This window comes from Gorilla gorilla, chromosome 16 (genome assembly GCF_029281585.2).
Source record: "Gorilla gorilla gorilla isolate KB3781 chromosome 16, NHGRI_mGorGor1-v2.1_pri, whole genome shotgun sequence".
NCBI lineage: Eukaryota > Metazoa > Chordata > Mammalia > Primates > Hominidae > Gorilla > Gorilla gorilla.
This window is the reverse complement of record NC_073240.2, coordinates 89,820,917-89,844,804: the sequence shown is the minus strand read 5'-3', so window position 1 is coordinate 89,844,804 and position 23,888 is coordinate 89,820,917. Positions and strand designations below refer to the sequence as shown.

The 23,888-nt window shown below is 48.8% G+C and overlaps 1 protein-coding gene and 1 non-coding gene across 4 annotated transcripts; both read right to left on the bottom strand.

The window, feature by feature from the left end:
* Positions 1-65: 65 nt before the first annotated feature.
* AEN (apoptosis enhancing nuclease) lies at positions 66-23,757 on the bottom strand. 3 transcript variants are annotated; one of them, XM_055362926.2, is made up of 4 exons: positions 23,490-23,757; positions 5,568-6,171; positions 2,898-3,098; positions 66-2,283 (listed from the first exon to the last, which is right to left on the bottom strand). In XM_055362926.2, exons 2-4 carry the CDS (start codon positions 6,105-6,107, stop codon positions 2,047-2,049), a joined length of 978 nt encoding a protein of 325 aa, XP_055218901.1. In that variant the 5' UTR covers positions 6,108-6,171; positions 23,490-23,757; the 3' UTR covers positions 66-2,046. The 3 variants fall into 3 exon arrangements, with proteins under 3 accessions (XP_055218901.1, XP_004056771.3, XP_018866687.4); XM_004056723.5 differs by lacking the exon at positions 23,490-23,757 and adding an exon at positions 10,986-11,077; XM_019011142.4 differs by lacking the exon at positions 23,490-23,757 and adding an exon at positions 10,705-11,003.
* Positions 20,400-20,509, bottom strand: MIR7-2 (microRNA mir-7-2). Its single transcript, NR_106242.1, has one exon. It is a non-coding gene; the product is annotated as a microRNA mir-7-2 (primary transcript).
* Positions 23,758-23,888: the final 131 nt, after the last annotated feature.

The window sequence follows — 23,888 nt, the reverse complement described above, 5'->3', positions numbered from 1 at the left end:
CCCAAACCCCCAGTGAGCCACCCTCCAATCCCAGCTTGAGAATTCACAGGAAGGGCCACTTCACCCACTTTTCCAATTGAGTTTTATTCTAGAACAAATGGTTTTACAACAAAGCTGATCTTAAATAGTACATTTCCCCGCTGATAACAGCGCCATCTTCCTTCGACCCCCAGACCAAGGGATCAAAGCTGCTGCTCAGTTGAGTTTGACATCAGCTACCGACTTTTAAGGAATCTAGAACAAAGTTCTGGAGCCAGGCCAGAAGTGGTAAAAGATTCAGTTAGCCCCTTCCTCTGTGCTGTGCTGACAGGGAGGGAGCCAGTGACTGGACAATCTATGACCCCAAGTTTGTGGAACGTGGGGCTTCAGCTGAGGGTGGGGTAGTGTGATTTCAGCAGTGTCCCTACCTCCCTGACCCCTGTGCTGCTTTGCTCTGTTGTCACCTCCCGCACAGTGTCGGGACACTGACCGGAAGCCAAACCTGTGCCTGGTGGCCACAAACAAGACACACGGATATCCGTGAACCTTGCTGCTGTGCCCTCACCGAGGCCAGCGCCCCACCTGCTGGAACAACCAAGCCGGAGCAGTTCTGTCTGGGCCACAGCTGCTCAGCCTGTGGACTCAGGTGTTATCCTGAAGAAGTTACAACAAATTCTCAAAGAATAAACAATGTTGTGGCCCTTTTTTAGGCTTAAAAAAAAAAAAAAGGGATAAACAGAAACTCACAGTAGCTGTGGCTCACCATGTGCCAGGCACTGTGCCAAGCACTTCACATTTAGTGCTCATTACAACCCTATGAGGTAGGCCGTACCACTATCCCCATTTTACAGATGGGGAAAAAACAGGCTTAAGAGTGAAGTCCCTCGCTTGCTTAGTATCTCAAAGCTAAGCTGCAAGCAAAGGTGGGGCTCCAAGGTCTGTGTGACCTGAGCTCTTGGTTATCCAATACTTCAAAACTGTCACTTAGGAAAGAAGAGAAAATTTTTAGAAATGGGAGAAAACCCAACAGCCACAGTGATTGTCAAAGAGCTGAGGGGGCACCAGACCAGGTTCAGGGCCACTGCATAACCGCCAATGCCCTGCCCCAGCCCCAGGAGACACGCAGACTCCACTCCCCTAGACGAGTGGCCCTGCTCTTAATAAATAAATAAAGGTCAGGCACAATTCTACACAAAGGCCCCAGAATTCAAACCACTGTCTTGTTTCTCAGACTTTTGCTTAAGAGCCCAGTACGGGGTGGACTGGGGAAATCCCTGATTTGGGTCAAAATAAATATGCCAGTTCTCGTCCAAAGCTTACCTGCCTTCCCTCCTCCCTGAGCTGTGCCTGAGGCTTTCTGTTGCCAAGCATGTTAAGGAGCCAACTCCCCACGAGAAGCCTGTGGGCTCTGCTATTCCACCGTAGCCTAGCAGGGAGCTGACAGGCCAGGCACGGAGTTCCTACAATGGCTGTAGCCAGAGTTCCAGGTCAGGGAGGTGGGGAAGAAATGCCTCCTTTAGGACTTAACTCCTCTTTAACTTCAGGGCATGTTTATTCTGAACCCAAATGAGTGGAGGAAGAGGTAGGCAACAAAAGGAAGAGAACTTTACCCCAAGTCATTGAGTTGGGGTAAGGGAGCTCCAGGATATTGACACCCCCACCCACCATCCCCAGAGAGGATGATATGATCCCTTTCATTAGCACAGCACGATGACTCAGGAGATCTGGGGGGTGGGGAAGGCCACGGCAACCTGGGCAGTCTGTTGGCACATTCCCTACTCCTGCTGGGCCCTAGAAGATGGTCCACCTGACATCTCCATGGAGTCTGTAAAGTGCCATTAGCAAAACCACAGGAGTCAGGAGAAAGAACCAACAGCCCTGGAGAGAGAGAGGGCTATGCTGTGAGCAGAGGGTGTCAAGGTAACAGATGACCCCAACTCCTCTGGCCCTGGGGCTGGCTCACTGCATCCTGCCCCACCCTGCCCAGGAAGGAGTGCCCGCTGCTCTCCTGGCCCCCACTTCCTACCGGCCACACCGGAAGCCCAGCCAGGGAGCCCCGCCCCCTTCTCAATTCCTTCTGTCCTGTGCCTCCCTGGCTCCTCCTCTGCTGCCGTGGGCCAGGTCATCGGGCCAGTACTGGTCCTCCATGTACTGTTCCATGTCTGTGCTGCTGTCAGGTTCTCTGTCCTCGGGGCAGGTCCAGAGGCTGCGGGCCTCCTGCTGTTCCCACTGCACCTCCACCAGCCGGTAGAGCTCCATGGCTGTCGTGGCATCTTCTACTGATGAGTGCCCGTGCTGGCCCACCTACTGACGAGAGCCAACATATCACTGCCTGCAGGCCTAGTGAGAGGCCTGTTACCCCAAGAAGCAAGGCCAGTTTCCCGGGGCTCTTTGTGCAGGCCCAAGAATACGTATGCTCAGAATGGAGGTTCACAGAAAAGGGATGGAACCTCAACTGTACACCATAAGCCATGCAGCTTCTCCAAGCCTGTTTTCCTCAAATATAAGGCATGCTAAAAATCTCTTGCTTCAAAGGCTTGCAGATCAGATGAATAATAAATGTGAAGCCCAACAGGAGCAAGAGGTACTGGCTCTATGTCTGGTAGTAGGGGATGGGAGACCATCCTTCAGGGATGCAAGAACCAAGAGTTAGGCAGGGGACAGATCTGGAAGAGATCGGCCTAGGAGAATGTGTTCTGGGAGAATCGCGGTACACACTGGGGAAGAAGGATCATGGAGAGAAACACCTGGAGCTGCGTGTGCAGGAGGGAGACCCATTTAAGCAAGGTCCCTGGACCTGGACTAGGGAAGAGAATGACAAGGAGGCTGGAGACACAGCCCAAAGCCTTGTCTGTGGCTCAGGTGGCATGGAGGCCAGGCGGGCCTCCCTCGCTTCCAGCCACTCTCCCACCACGCACCTGGATCTTCTTGTGCAGCAGCTGCAGGGCCAGGTCCTTTAGAGAGACCCGGGCCCGGGTGTGGAGGCCGGGCTCGCTGAAGAAGGTTGGGACATAGGTGGTATCCCGGGTCTGGCTCCGAGGGTGGACATACTTGAGCGCCTGGAAGTCGTTGTGCAGCGCATGCCCCACCACCACCTTGCCCTTCAGGAGCTTAAGGATCTGTGAGCAGAAAGAGGAGTCAGGGAGGTCACCCCACACCCCGTCAGGTTGGCAGGAGACACGCCCTGAGAACCCCTGGCCAATAGGTGCATGGATCCCTGTGGAGGGAGGCAGCACCGAGTGGGGAGATCACGAGCTCCACAGTCAACCATGCTGCCCCAAGTCTGAACCCAGACCCTTCTACTGTCTGTACCCAGGGGCATACCTATGTCTTCTGCACCTGTCAAAGGGGAACACTGCCAGCAGCATTCCGTGGGGTGGCTCTAAGGACTAAACGAGGTCACAGATGGAAGTCTTCCTGTTACCAGATACAAGGAACTCTATTGCTGGCGTTGGCTCTCCTCTCAGCCTGGAAGACGTCACCAGGCCTCCCACTCCACCCAACTCTCCCCCACCGCACTGTAAGGTCTGTGAGTGCAGGGACCATGTTGGACTTCTTAGTGATGCTCCAAGGAAAGCGTCACATTTATTCTTTTTTTTTTTAATGCCTATCTTTTTCCTGTAGTAGAAAGCATTACATTTATTGATTATTTACTTATCACAGGAGGTGATCAATAAAGACCAGCTGGGTGAAGTCAACAGAACCGTGCCTGTCACTGGTAGACACACCATAGCAGCAGCTCTTATGAGCATTAAGGGCCATTATCCCTGTCTTCAGGACTCTGCCCCCTTGCCCTGCTGTGTACCAACTCCTCCTCACCCTCTTAACCTGCTCTCTTGCTCAGCTCTGGCCGCCTGCACAATGTGTACCTCCCTTCCCTGCTGGGTGGCCCTCCTCATACACCAGGGAGACCACGCCCAGGGCCATGGGCCAGCAACCCCCTCTAGCCCTCTTAGCTGGGCTTGGGCTCTCCTTATCACCAGCTGCGGGCCTCCACAGCCTACCTCTGCTGGTAACATATGTTTATCCCTAAACCCAGCTTTCATGGCAGATGGATAAGATGCACTGAGACTTTAAAGTAGGGACATGCCACCATGCTGGTCACTCACCACACTGCCCCTCCCCCCAAGTCAGCCATGAAGTGGAAAGAGATGAAGCACACCCCACAGTGGCTCAGAGTCTGGGCAGACAAAAAGTGGTCCTGCTCTTGGGACCACCACCAACCAGGTCAATGGAAGGGACCAAGGAGCTGGAGGGTTCACCACACACCTCCCCTCTTGTTGCTACTCTTACTGATTGGCCTGCTTGATACATAAAATAACCTCCGATCATTTCAAAGGAATGCTCGGGCCACAATGTTATGTGAAAAAGTAGGACACGAGATAGTGTACACCAGTATTTCCCAACCTTGCCTAATCCCAAGAATAACCCAGAAGTGTTAAAAAGTGGTTCTGTTACAAGGCTTGTTTAGAAAATGCAGATTTGTCTCAATGCAATTGATGTATGACACATTTTGAGAACAATGCAAATTTCACCTTTGCTTATGCATAATTTCATCCTTGAGAAACACTGAATGAACGCAGAAAACTGCATCCAACTGAACTAAGCCAAGAGGGCATACACAATATGCACACAGCCCAAACATCTCCCAGCAACCCTGGTTCACCTGTGTGATGAGCCACACCCATCCACAGCTGGTGTCACACTTCCTGTCTGACTTCAAAGAACTCTCCTTCAACCACTTCACAGAAACTCAAGCTGCAACCTTTCTGACTCCTGTTTCCACAAGCAAGTTCAGGTCTTTTTCAAGGTAAAGTGCCATACTTATTGGTGTATTGTGCATTTCTTAACCATTTAAGATGTGTGGAATAAGAAAAAAAAAAAAGAAGAAACAAGATGCGTAAAACTGGACTACCTTTTTATTAGGTTTCTGTCTTATTTCTGGGGTGTCACTGATGGCCTTTTTAATACTGTTCCCTTTCTCCACTTCCCCTTAAGCCCTGTGGCTTTATGGTGCAAGTCTGCACAGTGCGATGATTTTTTGGAACGTGGGTCAGAGCCCTCCCCAAGCCTAATGGATCAGGAACTCTATGGAGGGAACTGGGGACAAGGATCCTAGATTGTTAAAAAGGCCTTAGGTGTTTCTAAGGTCAAGCATGTTTGGGAATTCCTGGTGCATCAGTGTGGTCCCAACCACTAATTAATTTTTTCTAAGCACTAAGAAACTAACATAAGGAAATATGCCAAAACATCCATACCTGAATGTGATGCCACTGTGGGCTTTACAAATTTTATACAACTTTTATAACAGAAAGCAAACTCTAAAATGTAAGCTATTTATCACCTTACAGTTGGTGTAGCCTTTCTACATTGTCCTGTGCAACAGGCCAGCAATCCTTATCTGGAGGCAAGGTCAGGATTTTATTTTTATTTCCCCTGTTCTATGGAGAAGGAACCTACTGTTTGGAGCAGTTAGGTGACTTTCCCAAGGTTTCTTGCCCCCAGTGAAGCAAAGTGGTGATTCAAACCCAGGGTGGCTCTTTCCAGCCCACCACACCTCCCAAACAAGTCTGCATCCCTCCCCTTACCTCTTTCTGGGCCACCTGGAAGGGGACAGCCTTGCGCATGTGCTGCCGAGTGATGCCACTCCAGCGAGTACGGTAGTCAGCGATGGGCATCTCAGGCCTGATGTACTTGTCATAGAGGACATCGCCATGGTAGCTCACAATGGAACAGCGGGCCAGCTCGCTCACCCGTCCTCGGGGTCCCGTGCCCACCATCTCACAGTCGATAGCCACACACTTGCTGGGCAAGGGCCCTGAGGCTTTCCCGGGAGCAGGCCTTCTGCTGCATGGGGCACTGCCAGATCCAGCCCTCAGACATTGCTTCCCGCTGCTGGCAGCTTCAGTTGCTGTTGCTGCCCCGAAAGGGGTGGGCAGTGGGGAGGACCCTGGTTCTGGAGGCATGCTCAGCAGCCCCTGCTCCTGCAGCAAGGCCTTCCGGGCCATGAACCGCTGGTGCTGTCGGCTCCTTCTCTTGTGCCTCTTCCGAAGCACATCCTTGGCATTTGGGATGGTGAGGGAAGGGCACAGGCACTGAGCAGACTCAGGGGCCTCCCGGGGTACCATTCCAGTCAGCTCACTGCTTGGGGCAAGGGAAGCCTGGGGAGTAATCTTCCAATGGGGCAGCAGCCTGAAGACAGAACACACAGGCAGAGGGGTTGGGTGAGAGTGTGCCAGGCAGCCCACCCACCCTCCCTCCCTGCAGTGCACCACGGTGGGGATGCCCGAGAGCCCTGCACCGTAGCTCGTGGCTCCCAGATTGAGTTGAGGACCCATTTCACTAATAAAAGCATTCATACTGTAAACACAGGCGAATCACTGTTGTAAATACTACATGGAATCACTCAGTCTGCTCAATGACCTGAACAAAGTATTATCATCTTCATTTTACAGGTAAGAAACTGAGGCACAGAGGTGAAGAAACTTGCCCCATTAGTAAAAGCCAAAGGCTGGTAGGAACCCAGAATCCACACCCTCAACCTCAAACCACGGCGGAGTCCAATATTGTTAGCAGTGGACTTTTTCTCTGCTGTGATTTTTAGCTAAGAAGCATCAGACTTTGACAGAGGTATGGTTATAGGAAGATAAAGGTTATAGAAACTGTATAGCCTTTTTTAAGAAATACTTTTTTGAAATATGAAGGCACAGATCCTCAGCAGAACCTGGAGAAAGAATTTCATAGGAAGCCCGCAGTAACTGAATAGTTGTATTTTTTTGTAATATGTTAACAAACTGTAATTTATTTGTTTAATTAATTTATTTATTTTGAGATAAGTTCTCGCTCTGTCACCCAGGCTGAAGTGCAGTGGCGTGATCACAGCTCACTGCAGGGCTCAAGTGATCCTCCCACCTCAGCCTCCTGGGTAGCTGGGACTACAGGTGCACACAACCACACCTGGCTACTTTTTTTGTATTTTTAGTAGAGATGGGGTTTCATCATGTTGTCCTGCTGGTCTTAAACTGGGCTCAAGTGATCCGCCCACTTCGGCCTCCCAAACTACTGGGATTACAGGTATGAGCCACCGTGTCCAGCCTTTAAGTGTAATTTCTTTACCTGACTTTGTAATTCATTAATCGCCACAGCATCTAGAAACATTTAAAAGTCCTGATCTGAAGTGCTTGCAGATTTCTGTGGTGGGCTCCCACCCAGCGGACTTTAAGCCCTCGTCACTGAATGCTAGGATAAGAGGTGCTCTCGCTCATTGCTGCTACAGGAAATGTCTGATGTTCATGTGAGTTTGCAAAACCCAGCATCTTCCCAACAGCTGAGGCCATAGCTTGGAAAGCGTATCTCGTTTGTTATGCCAAGTCAGTCAGTACATTTTTAACAGATCAAACAAACTAGGGCTTTGAAGTCAGGCAGAGCAGGGTTTAACTTGGCTTTTTTTTTTTTTTTTTTTTGAGGCGGAGTTTCGTTCTTGTTACCCAGGCTAGAGTGCAGTGCCGTGATCTCGGCTCACTGCAACCTCCGCCTCCCGGCTTCAAGCGATTCTCCTGCCTCAGCCTCCTGTGTAGCTGGATTACAGGCATGCACCACCACGCCTGGCTAATTTTTGTATTTTTAATAGAGGTGGCGTTTTGCCACGTTGGACAGGCTGGTCTCAAACTCCTGACCTCAGGTGATCTGCCTGCCTCGGCCTCCCAAAGTGCTGGGATTACAGGCATGGGCCACCATACTTGGCCTAACTCAGCTCTTTGTAAATTACCTAAACTGCTAAGTTTCAGTTTTCAGGCATGTAAAATGATCCTACCACCCCCTCTACTGTGTGAAGAGGAAACGACACAAGGTATGCTGGGGTCTTCCTATATTCTAAACAGTAGGGGCTCAATAACCACTGCTCCTTCTCCCAGAGAGGTTAGACTCTAGCCCGTGGTTGGTAACCAGCTCTTCTCAGGCCAGAGCAGCCTCCGCCTAGACTCACTGCCCTTTCCCAAGCCACAGCCTCCCTTCCCACTCACAGCCCTCCGCCTAGACTCACTGCCCTTTCCCAAGCCACAGCCTCCCTTCCCACTCACAGCCCTCCTGCTCTTTCAGACTCAGCTACTGTTCTGCCACCACCCAGAAGCCCTTCTGGAAGAAACTCTGTCCCACTGGGTTGCACAGGCCAATGCCATACTGAGGCTCTCTCGGGTCTCCACTGTGCCAGATGCTGGGTGGCTGCACAGGTGGATCCTGGACTCCAAGAAGTTTAGTTTCATGGTGGAGACAGAAACCAAGCATAAAGTGTGTTAAGGGCTGAAGCAGAGGTGCTAGGGAGGCAAAACAGGCTGGAGGACAATTCTCTGGAGGCTTCCTGGAAGAGGCTAAATCTGTGTGCATGTACAACAGTAACCTTCCAGGTAGAAGGGAGAAGAATCAGTGGCCATGTCAGGGGCAAAGGCCTGAAAAAGGACTAACCCAGGGTGGAGGAAGAGGGCCCACCAGCAGCCTCAAGTCACTGGGGTGTACAGCATAAGGCGGGTCATGCTGGAGGCACTGCTCCTCGCTCCTCTCTCCTTTGCACCATTTCATCTTCTGTTTCTTACTCTGGTGGCCCTTCCACAAGCCACCCCTACCCCAATCTGGTGTCCCCTGAATTGGTCTCTACTGGCCAAGTGAGTGGGGGAGCCCCAGAGGCACCTATGGAGGTCACTGAAATATCCCACAGTAGCCCTGACTCAGGACACTAAGTCTAGCTGGGGAGCAAAGAAATTCATCCCTCTGTGCTGAGCTCTTATAGCACAATTTGAGAATTATTACACCCTTCAAAGTCCATTGGTACACACAGTCTACCTCAGAGCTGTAAGAAGGCAGGTTAGAGCCTTGATTGTCTCTGTCCCTTCCCCAACAGCCATTTTAGAAGCTAGCATGTGGCAGGTCCTCTTCAGAAGGGTGTAGATAGAGGTCTGGAGAAGATGAAAACCTGAGCAGTAGCAGCAGAGATTAAGAGAAACGGGAAGGGGGTGGGAGGTGAGGTGAAATGCCAGGTTTGATGATGCCAGCATTTGCATAAAGAATCCCCACACTCTAGGGCAGGGCACCGCATCCTGACTTGACTCATCCAGACCTGACCCATCCTGACTCATCCACCCTGCTTGCTCATCCCATCCTTTCCAGGAGAAAAGGTCTCTCTCTTAAAAAGGTCTTAACTGTAACCAACTTCCTCATATTGACAGTCACATCTTGGAACTGACAAATTCAGAACCTTAATCTGCCTCAGCCCAGCAATGGGAGAAAAAAGCCTAAGAAGCCCAATGCCCACCCTGCTAATAACTAATTTGGGAAAGGGGGCTGGCGGATAGTCCCCTCCTTTCTCTGTGAGGGGCTGAGGCTAGGAGTAGGGTGGGTGGCTTTCCTGATCCTACTGACAAGGTTTTAAAGAAGCCAGAAATTAAGTTATCTGAGAAAAGGTCTCTGTAGCCTCCTATTTCAAGAGAGGAAAGCAGTCCTTTTCCAAACACCCTGACCTTGCTTAAGAGAAGAGAGAAAGAGACCTCCCCCTCATATTGTTCTATATTATTTTATACTCAGTACCTGTTTTAAGAAGAAACAAGGAAGCAAAACCAAAGGCAGGCAGCCCGGCGCCACGCACCAGACCCAAAACCAGGCCTGGGCCTGCCTGACCTTAGCCTGATAGTTAAAATTCAACCCATGACCTAGCAGCCGATGTTATCCATAGATTTCAGACATTGTATGGAAGGACACTGTGAAATTTCTTGTTCTGTTCTGTTTCACTCTGACTACCAGTGCATGCAGTCCCTGTCACATACCCCCTAGATTGCTCAATCAATCATGGCCCTTTCATGTAAAATCTTTAGTGTTGTGAGTCCTTAAAAGGGACAGAAATTGTGCACTCAGCAAGCTCGGATTTTGAGATGCTAGTCTGCCGATGTTTCCAGCTGATTAAAAGCTAATTCCTTCACTACCTCTGTGGGGTTTTGTCCGCGGCTCCTCCTGCTACATGCTGACACGTCAAAACCAACAGTCATCAAGGACACACATCTTTGGGGGCCCAAATGTAGCTCAGTGAAGCTGGAGAGAAGTTCCGCTCAGATAAAACAACCCTTTCAACAAGGACAAACAGAAGCCTTTCTCTAGCCTGGAGCCAGCGCTCTGGGGGTCAGACACCCGGCCTTCAGGCAGAGAGGGGGTTCTGGCCTAAAAAAAGGGTCCCAGCTGCAGTGTCAATGGAGCAAAGGCCCCAAAGGAACCAAGAAGTCAGAATCTTCGGTGGCATGAGAGCCACCAACCTGCTGGCTGATCAGAAAGGCAGAGGGCAGTTCTAGACCCTCCTCTGGCACTAAGTAGCTAGATGATCTGGTGCAAGTCACGTCTCTTCACCATCAACCGAGGGCTGTGAATTAGATAAGGGCTTCCCAAATGTAGTTAATTACCAGATGACATCTGATAAAAGGCTGATTTTCAGGCCCACTCCCACACCGTCCTAATTGCTATTTTGGGGAAAGGGGCCTGAGAATGTAGATTTTTAAAAAGAGCGCGGACGACCCCTACCCTCAAGCCACAATTCTGATAATCGCCCAAATCTGAAAAAAACCTGGCTCGATAAGGTCCCCTGTGCTGCTAAAAAGTCCACGGAACAACAACTAAAGTCTGCTATCCTGGCACGACCTCCCCGCCGGCTGGCGTTCTCCCAGGCGTGACGCGTGGGAGGCCTGATCTCACCGGGAAGGACTCGGGCGTTGGTCACTTGCTGGCCGCGGCAGCTGGGCCGAGTCCCAACGACCAGCGCCGCCCCCTCTGGCCCTGGACCCCCGAGCAGAGCGAGGGCTGGAGACAGGCGGCGCCCGGCCTGCTTTTCTGCGGGCCGGTAGGGCAGGGTCAGCCCAGTTCAGGCGTCCCCGCCGCAGGCCGGGGCGGAAACAACGCGCGGGGACCTGCGACCCGGGACACGCGGCCTCAGCCCGCCCGACCCCGCCGCCCCGGCGCAGGGTCCTGGATCTCACCTGAAGCCCGGCGCGTCTCTTCCGGTCCGCACGTGGCGTCCGGAAAGCCGGCAGCTCCCACATGCCCGGGCAAGCCCGGCTCCGACTGCTCGCCTATTGGCTCGCTAGACGGCAGCGCCCGCCCAAGACCTCTTCTGATTGGTCGAGCCTGCCTGGCAGCGGGGAGGCGGGCAAGAGCAGAAGGGGAGGGACTCCTGAAGAGGGCGTAACTCGTGCTGCGAGCCGGGCAGACTGGCGGGAAATTTTAAAGAGAAGGGACGGGAGACTGACCTCCTGTCGTCCCTGCCCGGTCCCATCAGTGTTCCCCGGCTCCAATCCACTCCTCTACCTGGGTCGGGATGTGGGCTCCTGTAAGCCTGGTACCACCAAAGGCCGAATGACTTACTGAGTACACCCACATCTGCAGATTGGGAACATCGGCCCTTACCTCCTCGGGTGTTCTGGGATTCAAGGAAATAATATACACAGTAGGCACTAAAGAGAGACTTTGAAAGTCAGGTTTCCTCCGTCAGCGCTGCTTTTTCATTTATTCTTTTGCAACACTTGACTCCTAAGTATTAAGTTCCTACGTGGGCTTGGAGTGGGAGGCACAGAATAAACACACAAGCATCCTGACTTGTTTATCTAACAGCAGGGAAACAGCAAGGTTAACAGAAAATTCAGTGCAACATGAGGCCGGGGCGCGGTGGCTCACGACTGTAATCCCAGCACTTTGGGAGGCCGAGGCAGGTGATCACCTGAGGTCAGGAGTTTGAGACCAGCCTGACCAACATGATGAAACCCCATCTCTGCCAAAAATACAAAAATTAGCTGGGCGTTGACGGGCGCCTGTAATCCCAGCTACTCGGGAGGCTGAGGCAGGAGAATCGCTTGAGCCCAGAAGGCGGAGGTTGCAGTGAGCCGAGATCGCGCCATTGCACTCCATCCAGCCTGGGCACCAAGAACAAAACTCCGTCTCAAAAGAAAGAAAGAAAGAAAGAAAATTCAGTGTAACATGAGTAATAACAAGAACAATAATAAACAGTTCACATGTATTATGTGAGCACGAATGATGTGCCAGGCAAAATACTCAGTTAATTTGTACAATGACCTTACTATTATTTCAGTTTTACAGTTAAGGAAATTGACACTTAAATTAAGGAGAAACACCTAGAGTCCAAAGATCCTTACCCAAGCAGTCTGACTTCTCTTAGTTCCCATTTTGCAAGCAGAAGTGATTTGGAAAGGTACCTGTGATGAGAAATAAGCTAGGAGCTCTTTCTGATGGGAGTACAAATTTGAGGGAAGCAGGACAAGGGATGAGGTCACAAGAGAGATCAATCCTTTTACCCAGGCCCCTGAAGGCTTTGGGGAGGCAGAGGGATTTAAGCCATAGATGGTTTACCAGTGAATCTGCATTTGGGAAAACTTGTTCTGGCTGCAGCACAGAGAGGAACGGATGAGGACTGGAGAAAGGAGTGGGGGAGTGTTTGTGGAAATTTGGAAGATCATGATGTCCAGAGTGGTGTGGAGGATAAAGAGCTCCCCACCTAAGTAGCATTTGAAATGACAGATTCAAATGCTACTTAGGAGGCAGCGTTGATCAGAGAGCAGAGGGGAAGGGGTTATAGGACAGTAGTCTTCAGGCATGGGGACTGTGGGAGGTAAATCTGGGGCAAGGAGAGTTTTGTTTTGTTTTTTTGTTTTTGAGATGGAGTCTCACTCTGTCACCCAGGCTGGAATGCAGTGGCACAATCTCGGCCCACTGCAACATCTGCCTCCCGGGTTCAAGTGATTTTCCTGCCTCAGCCTCCAGAACAGCTGGGATTACAGGCACGCGCCACCATGCCCAGCTAATTTTTGTATTTTTAGTAGAGGTAGGGTTTCACCATGTTGGTTGGTCAGGCTGGTCTCGAACTCCTGACCTCGTGATCCACCCACCTTGGCCTCCCAAAGTGCTGGGATTACAGGCGTGAGCCACCACACCCAGCCAAGGAGAGTTTTAAGAGAGTCAATATCCAGATCCTCAACTTCCATGGTGCTGGGCCTCAGAATATGCCTGGGGTCTTTGGGGTTCAGCTTCCCTCTCCTCCTGTGTAACCGGCAGTCTCCCACTTTTCAAAGGCAATTCACACTGCACCTGTTCTAAATCTTGCTCTGCTGCATTACCTTGGGAAATAAAAGTCTCCAGGAGAAACAATAGGGCAATTCTAAATAATGTATTAATTATTGTCAAGGACGGGGCAAGAAATCCTTCTACAAGTCAGGTGGTTTCTCATTCTTTGCTTTCACCAAGATCCAAGGAGGATCTAATCATGTCGTTAGGTCATTAAAAACATTTTCTTGAGACCAAGGCTGGAGGACTGCTTGAGGCCAGGAGTTTGAGACCAGCATGGGCAACATAGCAAGATCCTGTCTTCACAAAAATAAATAAATGCGGAGGTGTGTGCCTACAGTCCCAACTACTGGGGAGGCTGAAGTGGGAGGATCCCTTGAGTCCAGGAGTTAGAGGTTACAGTGAGCTATGATTGAGCCACTGCACTCCAGCCTGGGTGACAGAGCCAGACAGACCCTGTCTCCAATAAAAATAAATAAAGAAATAAATAAATACTTGAGTATAGATAATTATCAGGAATTTAAAAGAAGTGGGAGAATTGCCAGACTAAAACCCTTCCCGTTTCTCTATGGTTTTAATGTAAACAATGTCTATCAGGCTTACAACTATAAAATCAAAACAACAGACTCACCTCTGTCTCATTCTTACAAAAAGTGATATTCATCTCTGGACTCACAAATTTATGGAAAAATAACTGGCTCAATCCATCTCCTTCAAAGATATATTTTCCATGACATTTTAATGAAGATCAATTAACTTTTATGTTTAAAGATTCTCTCATATAATGAAATGCTATGTATGTATTTTAATCATATGTACTACTAATAATTACAACAACATTTCAATCTAGAAGGAAAAAAAATTAACCCTTAGAACCTCATGGTCACAGAAAATTTTTTAGAGTTAACAAGTTCAAATTTATCTGCATAATTGTGTGACAGAAATGTACAATAGGGTGCTTCATAAAATATTACCAAGCATGAAAATATATTATGCTTGGATAAAACTCCGTAGCAGAAGCTGAATAGGAAGAAAAAAAGAATGTTGTATATTATATCAAATAAAAAAACAGATCCAGATTTGATAAAGAGAGATTTTATTTAAAAGGATGATTTTGGGGTGGGGTGAGGGTGGTAAGACTCTCTAAACAGGGAGAACACTCAGGCCATAAATCTACAAACTCTCAAGGGGTAGGCAAAAAGGGATTTTCTTTTATAGGAAGGAGTAAACCAGTCTAGAAAGAACCTGGTGTAGGCAAGTGGGATGAACGAGAGTGACAGGATGGGGCAGTAGATCAGAGATTGCTTTATCCTGAGGCCAGCCTGTTCTCAAGGGGGCTGTTACAGAGGGATTTCATGCTGGTTTAGGCTGAGGGTGGGCCAAAATTCAGAGGCCTTGGGGAAGGACAAAAGCTTAACCAAAGTTTTATTAATGAGCATTTTTTTCCAGCTGATCAATGGGCCGAGCATTTCAGCTAATCACTTATGAGGCAAATGGGAATTGGGGCTGTCTGTATCCGGTCTAGTAACAGGGTATAGTGGGGAATCGCCATAGAGGGGAATCCATGAGTTTTATCTCAGTCATTGCAGTGAGCCATTTCCAGAACCCGAGAGACGGGGTTGAGGTGGGGTTAGGGGGTAAGGGGTTAATCATTGCTGTTCTCTGGGAGCACAGTGCTTAGGTAAAACTCAACATTGTCATAAATAGTTTTTTCATGTACTTTAAAAATGAAGGCCAGGCGCTGTGGCTCACACCTGTAATTCCAACACTTTGGGAGGCCAAGGCGGGTGAATCACCTGAGGTCTCAAGTTTGAGACCAGCCTGGCCAACATGGTGAAATCCTGTCTCTACTAAAAACACAAAAATTACCTAGGTATGGTTGTGGGCACCTATAATCCCAGCTACTCAGGAGGCTGAGGCACGAGAATCTCCTGCACCCCGGAGATAGAGGTTGCAGTGAGCCAAGATTGCACCACTGCCCTCCAGCCTGGGCAACAGTGCAAGACTCTGTCTCAATAAATAAATAAAGAAGCTAGGCAAGGTGGCACATGCCTGTAGTCCCAGCTACTTTGGAGGCTGAGGTGGGAGGATCACTTGAGAAGGGCAGGAGTTTGAGGCCACAGTGCACTATGATTGTGTTACCCTCCAGCCTGGGCAACATAGTGAGACCCCACCTCTACAAAAAATAAATAAATGAAAATGAATAATATTTGTATCAAATCATTATGATATTTAGACTCCATTGCATTCATTTAATGACATATTTTTAAGATGTCCATATTTACAGATGCTCTGTGACTTAACAATGAGGCCATGTCCGGATAAACCCACTATAATTCACAAGTTGAAAATGCACTTAATACATCTAACCTACCAAATGTCTATAGCTTAGCCTGACATACCTTAGATGTACTTACAACATTTACATTGGCCTACAGTTGGGCAAAATCATCTAACACAAATGTTATAATAAAGTACTGAATATGTCACATAATTTATTCACGACTGTACTGAAAATAAAAAAACAGAATGTATGGACACTTGAAGTAAGGTTTCTACTAAATGTGTATTGCTTTGGCACTATTGTAAAGTTGAAAAATGTTAAATTGAGCCATTGTAGGTCAGGGACCATCTATACTTACATTTATCATAAAAAAATTGCTAAGTAAAAAAACTTGATGTCCCAGGTATTCTGTAAGGGTGGTCTCACACTGTCATCTTGACTGTGGATGGTAATACCCATACCCCTTCTTTCTTAGGGAAACCACTAAACTCACCCTCCAACTTCTGCTAGCTGTGTGACTTTTGGCAAGGCTCTTGACCTTGCTGAAACAAGTCAGTCCTTCTCTTCTACCCAGAGGCTGCCTCTGGATTGAGTAAAAATATTCCCTCCTAGGCCAGGTGCGGTGGCTCACGCCTGTAATCCCAACACTTTGGGAAGCAGAGGCGGGTGGATCACAAGGTCAGGAGTTCAAGACCACGCTGACCAACACGGTGAAACTCCATCTCTACTAAAAATACAAAAATTAGACGGGCATGGTGACAATTGCCTATAATCCTAGCTACTCAGAAGGCTGAGGAAGGAGAATCATTTGAACCCGGGAGGCAGAGGTTGCAGTGAGCCGAGATGGCGCCACTGCACTTCAGCCTGGATGACAGAGCAAGACTCCATCTTGAAGAAAAAAAAAAAAAAAAAGCCTCCTTCCACAAAGACGAGGGCTCCTTTATAACAGAGCTTGTTTAGGCTGGGGCCTGGTGGGGAAAATCCCATGATCCAAGCTCTGACTTCAAGGACCCCATCATTTCCGCCTCCGCATTTTCAATCTGAAAACACTTGAGACAGGACTTGACCTGTTTTGCATTTACAAATCATTATGCTACAGTCAGAGTGCCATTCTGCCTGCCCTGTGTACTCATTTTGAGGACTTTTTGGGGGTATTGTGGGGATCCCCATGGTGCTGGGCCAGGTGCAGACTGGAAAGAGAGTGTTGATCTGCTCAATTTTTAGAGCAATTGTTCTCCACGTGTCGTCCTAGCCCAGCAGCGTGGGCATTTACCTGGGAGTTTGTTGGACCTACTGAATCAGAAAATCAGGCTGTGGGGCCCAGAAAGTCAGGGGATGAGGCCCAGAAAGTCAAGGGGTAGGATTAAGAAAATTAGGGGGTGGGGCCCAGCATTTTAACAAGCTGATGAAATAGCTAATCCTGAGGCATGCCGAAGTTTAGGATTCATTGTGTTGGAGAGTATGAAGCTGACGACACACCCAGTACTAAATGTGAATAATGTACTTGTTTTATGCACGCAGCTACCCGCCTCTTAGCTCTCTTGATCCAGCAGCGGCTGGATTTTGGACCTACCAGGACACAGCCTGGCACCAAGACAATTAAGGTACCTTTGTACCCTCCCCCAACTCCTGAGAATGTCCGGGATTCTCAGGCCCAGGCTAAGTCTCACACGGCTAATTTTTTAATGGAAGACTGGAGGGATTTGATCGAGGGGGGTTTTATTCTCTGCCGTTGCTTGCTCCATTCTAGACTAGAGTTCCCTCACATATAAAATTAATCCTTCATTCAGTGGTCCCCAGCCTTGACTCAACATGCTGAACTTTAAAAAACACAGACGAGGCCGGGCGCGGTGGCTCACGCCTGTAATCCCAGCACTTTGGGAGGCCGAGGTGGGCGGATCACGAGGTCAGGAGATCGAAACCATCTGGCTAGCACAGTGAAACCCTTTCTCTACTAAAAATACAAAAAAAATTTGGCCGGGCGTGGCGGCGGGCGCCTGTAGTCCCAGCTGTTCAGGAGGCTGAGGCTGTAGAATGGCGTGAACCCGAGATCGCGCCACTGCACTCCAGCCTGGCGACAGCGCGAGACTCCATCTCACACACACAAAAAACAATAAAACAAAAACAACAACAAAAAAACACCACAGACGCTTGGGTCACACCCCACCCCAAGATTCTGATTTAACTGGTCTGGGGTGGGGCCTGAACAGGAAGGTTTTAAAATCTCCCTAGGTGTTAGTTTGTCGCTGAGACTGACAATTGCCGCTAAAGTGGAGTTACCTAAAGCTTCCAGCAGAGGACGCTGCCTCTCTGCTCATCCAGGGAAACGTGAGCCGGGAAACCTGACAGCTGCAGTTGCGATGGGTGGGGCTGGAAATCAGGCTGTTTCCTAAACCCGGCTGATGCAGTTAAGGCGAGGGGCCAGATGCCCGGACCCTTCTATCGCCGAGGTTTTTGTGTTGAGACTCCAATAAAGTTACCTTAAAAAGTAGTAAGTTAGGGCCGGGCGCTGTGACTTGCGCTGTAATTTCAGCATTTGGGGAAGCCAAGGTTGTAGGATCACCTGACACCAGGAGTTTAAGACCAGCCTGAGCAACACAGGGAGACTCCGTCTCTACAAAAAATACTATAATTAGCCAGGTGTGGTGGTGGGTGTCTGTAGTCTCATCTGATCGGGAGGCTGAGGGAGGAGAATTGCTTGAGCCCAGGAGGTTGGGGCTGCATTGAGCCGAGATCACACCACTGCACTCTAGACTGGGTGACAAAGCCAGACCCCATTTCAATAAATAAATAAATAAAAACAGTAGTAAATTGTCTATTTTGCTGAGTGACCAAGAGATAAGTCACAACCTCTGCAGGCCCTGATTTCAGCATTTTTAAAGTGGGGAGTGACTTGGTCTATATTCATTCTTTCAATATATATTGAGCCCCCTGAAATGGGCAAGATACTGATCTGGAAGGGGAAGGATACATATTTAAATAGGATGAAATTCCTACATGATAGGGGAGACTAATAGAAAGATGGTGGTTTCCATTTTTTCTTATTTCAGGATCGCAGACTTGTGGGTGCACAAGGCTGGTGAAGAGGACAACCATGAAAACTATGAAAGAAAAGGCAGAAGAGACCAATATTGGGTATATACCTATGCTATTTTATATTATGACACTTCACTTGCCTACTTATCGTAATAACCTAGCAAGGTAGATGTGATCAATTGTTTCACAGTTGAGGAATCTGAGACTCAGAGATGTTAAGTGACTGACTCAAAGTCACACAGCTTGTAAGCAGTGGAGCCAGGATTGAAACTGGGACATGTTTGACTTCAGAGCCAGGACTCCCCCCACCACTTAACAAAGGCTGTCATATCCATCCCTCAAATCAGGAATGCACCCCACTTCCCTCCCCAGATGCTTGTTTCACTGAGACACAATCTCTCCCCGTTCCATCTCCAAACCAGCCCCAGAGGCTGAGGGCTGCCCAGGAGAGACTCAACTCCCCTCCTCTCCTGTTCTCCAGCTCTGCCCTTCCTGCCCAATCTGGGCTTCTCTCCCGCTGTGAAGGACAGACACCTGCTGAGTGACACCAATTTGCAGACTTCTGAAGTGTAAATGAGATTTCTAATAGGACTGGCTTCCCACTGGCTTCAGGCAGGGTTAGGAGTAAAGGGAAATTTAAAAGACTGGAAGTGCAGAAGAAGAGAGCCAGTTTGTAGGAGAGGGAGCAGCAGAAGCAGAGGCAGCCACAGTCTCTGGGTAGAAGTGAAGGGCTGACTTGGTTCAGAGAGGTCAAGTGCCTTGCCAGAGGTCACACAGCTAGCAACTGGAAGAGGTAGAATGAGCTCAGCTAATGGTTGCATTTTTAGCATTCCCTAAATGAGTACAATCCCCAAGCCCCAACTTTAGTTTGTAATATGCTTTAGTCTCCTCTGCTGTATGAATGGAGGAGGGTGGGAATATACTTAGGAATAGGGAGGGCATTTGGATTTGTTGCTTGAAAATTAATCTCCACTGAAAGTGTCATCACTGTAACTCGGTGCTCACCTTAGGGCAAGGTACCCCCCAGGCAGAGGGATCCCAGGCAGAAAGGCTGGGAGGCCAGGCAAGGTGGCTGATGCCTATAGTCCCAGCACTTTGGGAGACCGAGGTGGGCAGATCACCTAAGGTCACGAGTTCGAGACCAGCCTGACCAACACAGCAAACCCCTCTCTCTACTAAAAATACAAAAAATTAGCTGAGTTGGTGGCATTCACCTGTAATCCCAGCTAGTCGGGAGGCTGAGGCACAAGAATCACTTGAACCCAGGAGGTGGAGGTTGCAGTGAGTCAGGACTGTACCACTGCACTCCAGCCTGGGACAGAGTGAGACTCTGTCTCAAAAATAAATAAATAAATAAATAAAAGGCTGGGAAATGCTTTTTCTGATCACTAATTCTAATTGTATTCCTGCCACAGTGGGGGATGGCCCCCAAGCACTGGGCTTTTTTCCCTTGGCCACAACTCTGGATGTAGCAGCACAGAGGCAGGTACTGGGACCAAGAAATTCCATACACACAAGTCCACTCCCTCAGCTGTGGAGTAGGCACCAGACAAGCTCCAAGCTCAGGCGTGTCCCCCCTGCTGCCAGGTACACTGAACATCCGGGAACCTCGGTCTCCAGCGCATACCTCTTGGTACCCGCATACACTGTGGCTGTCGGGCCACAGACAATGAGGCCCTGAGCCCCGGGGTGTGGAGTCACAAGGTGCCTCCATTATAGGTGCCCCAAAGTGATTGTTGGGGGAATTAGTAATTAAGGAGGGCTTTTCTTCCCCTGCCCTTCAGGCAGTGGTATGGAAGCAGTCCACTGCTCCCTAAAAACAGAGACCCTGCCCCACTTCCCTGCTCACACCATAGTTTGTCCATGTTTCTGGAAGAGTCTGCCGATGGGTGTTCAGGGTGGTGACCTGAGATGTTTTCTAGGAAACACAAAAGATACAAAAAAGAACACGTGGAAGGATAGCCAAAAAGGGGGGCTGCCCCCATTTCCTGCACCCCGCTGCGATGGCTGGCACCATTAGGCAGACTGGGATTTGTTGTTGAGCGCAGTAAGACAACAACAAAATCACTAGTCTTCCAGATGGGGCCAGCCGGTCCACTCTGTATGCAGGCCAGTTCTGCAAGGCGTTCAAGGACCACCCCCCTCCCCTCGCCACCAGGTCAGCGGTCTGGATGCTCCTTCAGTCTAGGCGTTGTCTCTGCTCCTATTACCAAGTTCATCTTTGAACACCTCTCCTCACCTCAGAATTCCCTGGAGAAATTATTTTTTTCTTACTTTTCCCTTTTTTCTGGAGTGTTCTACTTTCTATAATGGACATAGTTGTTTTGTTTTGTTTTGTTGAGACAGGGTCTTGCTCTGTCACCCAGGCTGTAGTGCAGTGGTGCAATCACAGCTCACTCCAGCTTCGACCTTCCAGACTCGAGTGTTCAAGTGATTCTTCCACCTCAGCCTCCCTAGTAGCTGGGACTACAGCTAATTTTTTTTTTTTTTTTTTAATAAAGACAAGGTCTCAGTATATTGCCTAGGCTGGTCTTGAACTCCTGGGCTCAAGTGATCCTCCTGCCTCAGCTTCTCAAAGTGCTGGGATTATAGACGTGAGCCACTGCACCCAATTTGAGCATATTTCCTTTACAAACAGGGGAATTATTTTTAAAGGGAAGCAGGCAAGTGGCTCATTTCTCTCTTTCCTTTACTAATCATAAAGCACTGAACCACCATGGAGAAAAGAAACTAGAGCTTGGAAATTGTGACCCCACTCTTCTGGTGCCTCCCCCTTCTAGAAGCCTATGGGCATGGCCCATGGTGAAAATTCTTCCTGTGGTTACTGAGCCCTGGAAGCTTCAGAATGAAGTCAGAGTGGTGGTGCTGGGGTAAGCAGAGCAGGAAGAGGAAAAGGGGAAATGGTTGTGGACAGGAGGCTGGTGGAATCCTGGTCCAGTCATCCCCTCCCTGCAGGCACAACGCTGGGCTCCCTGGTTAATTTCCCTTGCAGTGTGGCACTGGTGGAGGAGAGGCAAAGCCCCTGCTGCCTGGGCCAGCCTCTAATTGCACTGGCAGGGCACATCCGCTCCTTAATTAGCAAAAGCCACAATATCCTGGCGGCTCAGAGAGCATGGCCCTAATTGTATTTCTGCAGCAACTGAAGGATAATTACCCTTCCCTATGGTGCTGCTTTTAATTCTTTCTCTTTTTAACTGTGAGCACTTCCTCTTTAGCCCACCCTTCCATCCTTGGGTTTATTCTCTCTATCCAGAATGGGGGTGGGGGCTTGCCTGGTGATGGAGACGCTCAGGAGCAGGAGGAGTGGGGGAGTCACGGAGAAGACTGGCAGTACCCAGCTCTGAGTCCCAGCCCCTTCCAGCTGTCAGCCTGAGACAGGGCACAGCTCTGCCATGGGTCTGAGAAAAACCAAGAAGTTCTTTTGTGGAAGATGTAAAGGAGAGGCGTTCCTCCCCCAGAGGCTGTTTATGACCCTCTTCAGTCCACCCCCCAGTGAGGTGCTGGCTCTGAAATTCCCAGCTGCAGAAAGCTGAGATCTCCTTTCCCCATCCTTTAATCTATCAAGAAACAGAGATGGATGTGTGGTCTTTAATTTCTTTTACAAAAAAAACAAAAAACAAAAAACAGCCCCGTGCCTCTTTGCCACTGTTGAGAGGAGGGTTAGTCCTTCATCCTTGGATTGTTTTAGAGACAAGGACCTGAGTGTACCATTAGAGAACAATGCTAACTAAGGTAACCCCTTGGTTAATAGGAGAGCTTAGCACCCTAGGTATTTCTAGGAAAAACAGGCCTTTCTTAGGGACCTGGCAGATAAACTTTGAGAAGTAATAGACAAGCTAAAATGCACCACAAAGAGAGTTTGGAGAGAACCACAGCATCTCTCTGGATGTCAGCTTGCAGGACTGACTGATCTAGCTTACATGAGCAACCCTGGCCCTAAAGCCACCACCCAAACCACTGCCCTGCTAGAAGCTCACTATGAGAGCAGGGACTCTCACTCATTATTCTTCCCAGTGCCTCGCGCGCAGCCTGGCCAGTGATAAATGAAACTGGTTGGCAAAGAAGCAGAGTTCAGAGACACAGTAGGATTGTGAGGTGTGATCAGGGTAAATCCACTTTCATTGGCTTTTTCCTTACAGATCCAATGAAGATGAATTTGAACTGATTGTGGCCCTAGTTTTCAAAATTCTTAAATTCTGGGCTCTATCTGAATTGGGAGAAGATGCAAGCAATAAAAGAGGCTGCTATAGTCTCAAAGAAATATATTTTGAAAAAATGACCTGCCCTTGAGCCCACCGACTTCCACTCCCCACTTCTAATTTCTTTCCTCTGAATTTAGAGCTGTTCCCTTAGCAACGCTTGTTTCCATGGTTTCCTCCATGACAATGATCCCAAACCCCTCCTCTCTTTTACCTCGTGACAGTAATGGATGATGGGGATCCTCAATGTGGCCACTCCATGTTACCATGGTAACAATTAACTGAGCCTTAATTTATCTTTTGTGAAGAGGGCTAGGGAATATGAAGCTTTTGATTTGGAGGGGGAGGGTCCAGGTCTGGAGCTACCATTCTCATAAAGAAGAAGATAAGCTATTTGTCTTAATACTAGCCAGTAGGATTTAGTTCAAACATTTGTTCAGCCCTACTTTAAGCACAACTGAGTTTGAGGGAATCAAAGGGGTACAAGACATAGCTCCTAATATTGAAGGGCTTATAGTCTAGCACTAGGGCTCATGGTACCGCTGAACTCTGGCACAGATGGGGCCAATAAAGAATATGGCTCTTGATAGCACTGTGATGATCAGGCGTCTATCCACTCCCAGTATCCCCTCCTGCCAAGAACCAAAAAAAGACTGACTGAAGTGGTCTGTACTCACATTAAGGCTTCTTCCAGGCTGTTATCAGAGAGTTTCTGTCCTGAAAGGGAAAGAACTTTGACTTCCCCTCTTTTAGGGAAGTGGGGACCAATGCCAGCATCCCTGAGTAGGACTATTTGGTGCAGGAAAAAAGAGAAAAATAAACAGACCTGCCCATTGCCAGTGCAACAGAGGACTGGGATAATCTCCGGTTCCAGGATCACCATCACCTACCTGCCACAAGTCTTCCTGGGAAGTGATGAGTCAGCTCTTACACTGAATTAGAGAGTCATTGTCTCCATCCATTCAGCTTTTCTATTTGTCACTGAAAATTCAGGCCGAAAGAGCAGCTCTGAAGAATGAAAGCGGAAAAACAGACAAATAAAAATCAAAGTGAAGAGGACACCAAACACCAAACACAAAACACCAAAGCTGAGAGCTGAGCAGAGTGAATCCAAAAGCTGAGATATCCATTCTGCGTCACACGCAATGCAGTTCTTCCAACTTCTAGCTTTCCATCTTCATCTCCAAAAGTTTTCACCAAATCTCTAATAATGAGGACCAATTATCTATTTTTAGGGGAAATCACAAAATTCTCTGGACCCTCATTGTGCTGGTAACAATAACCTGCAC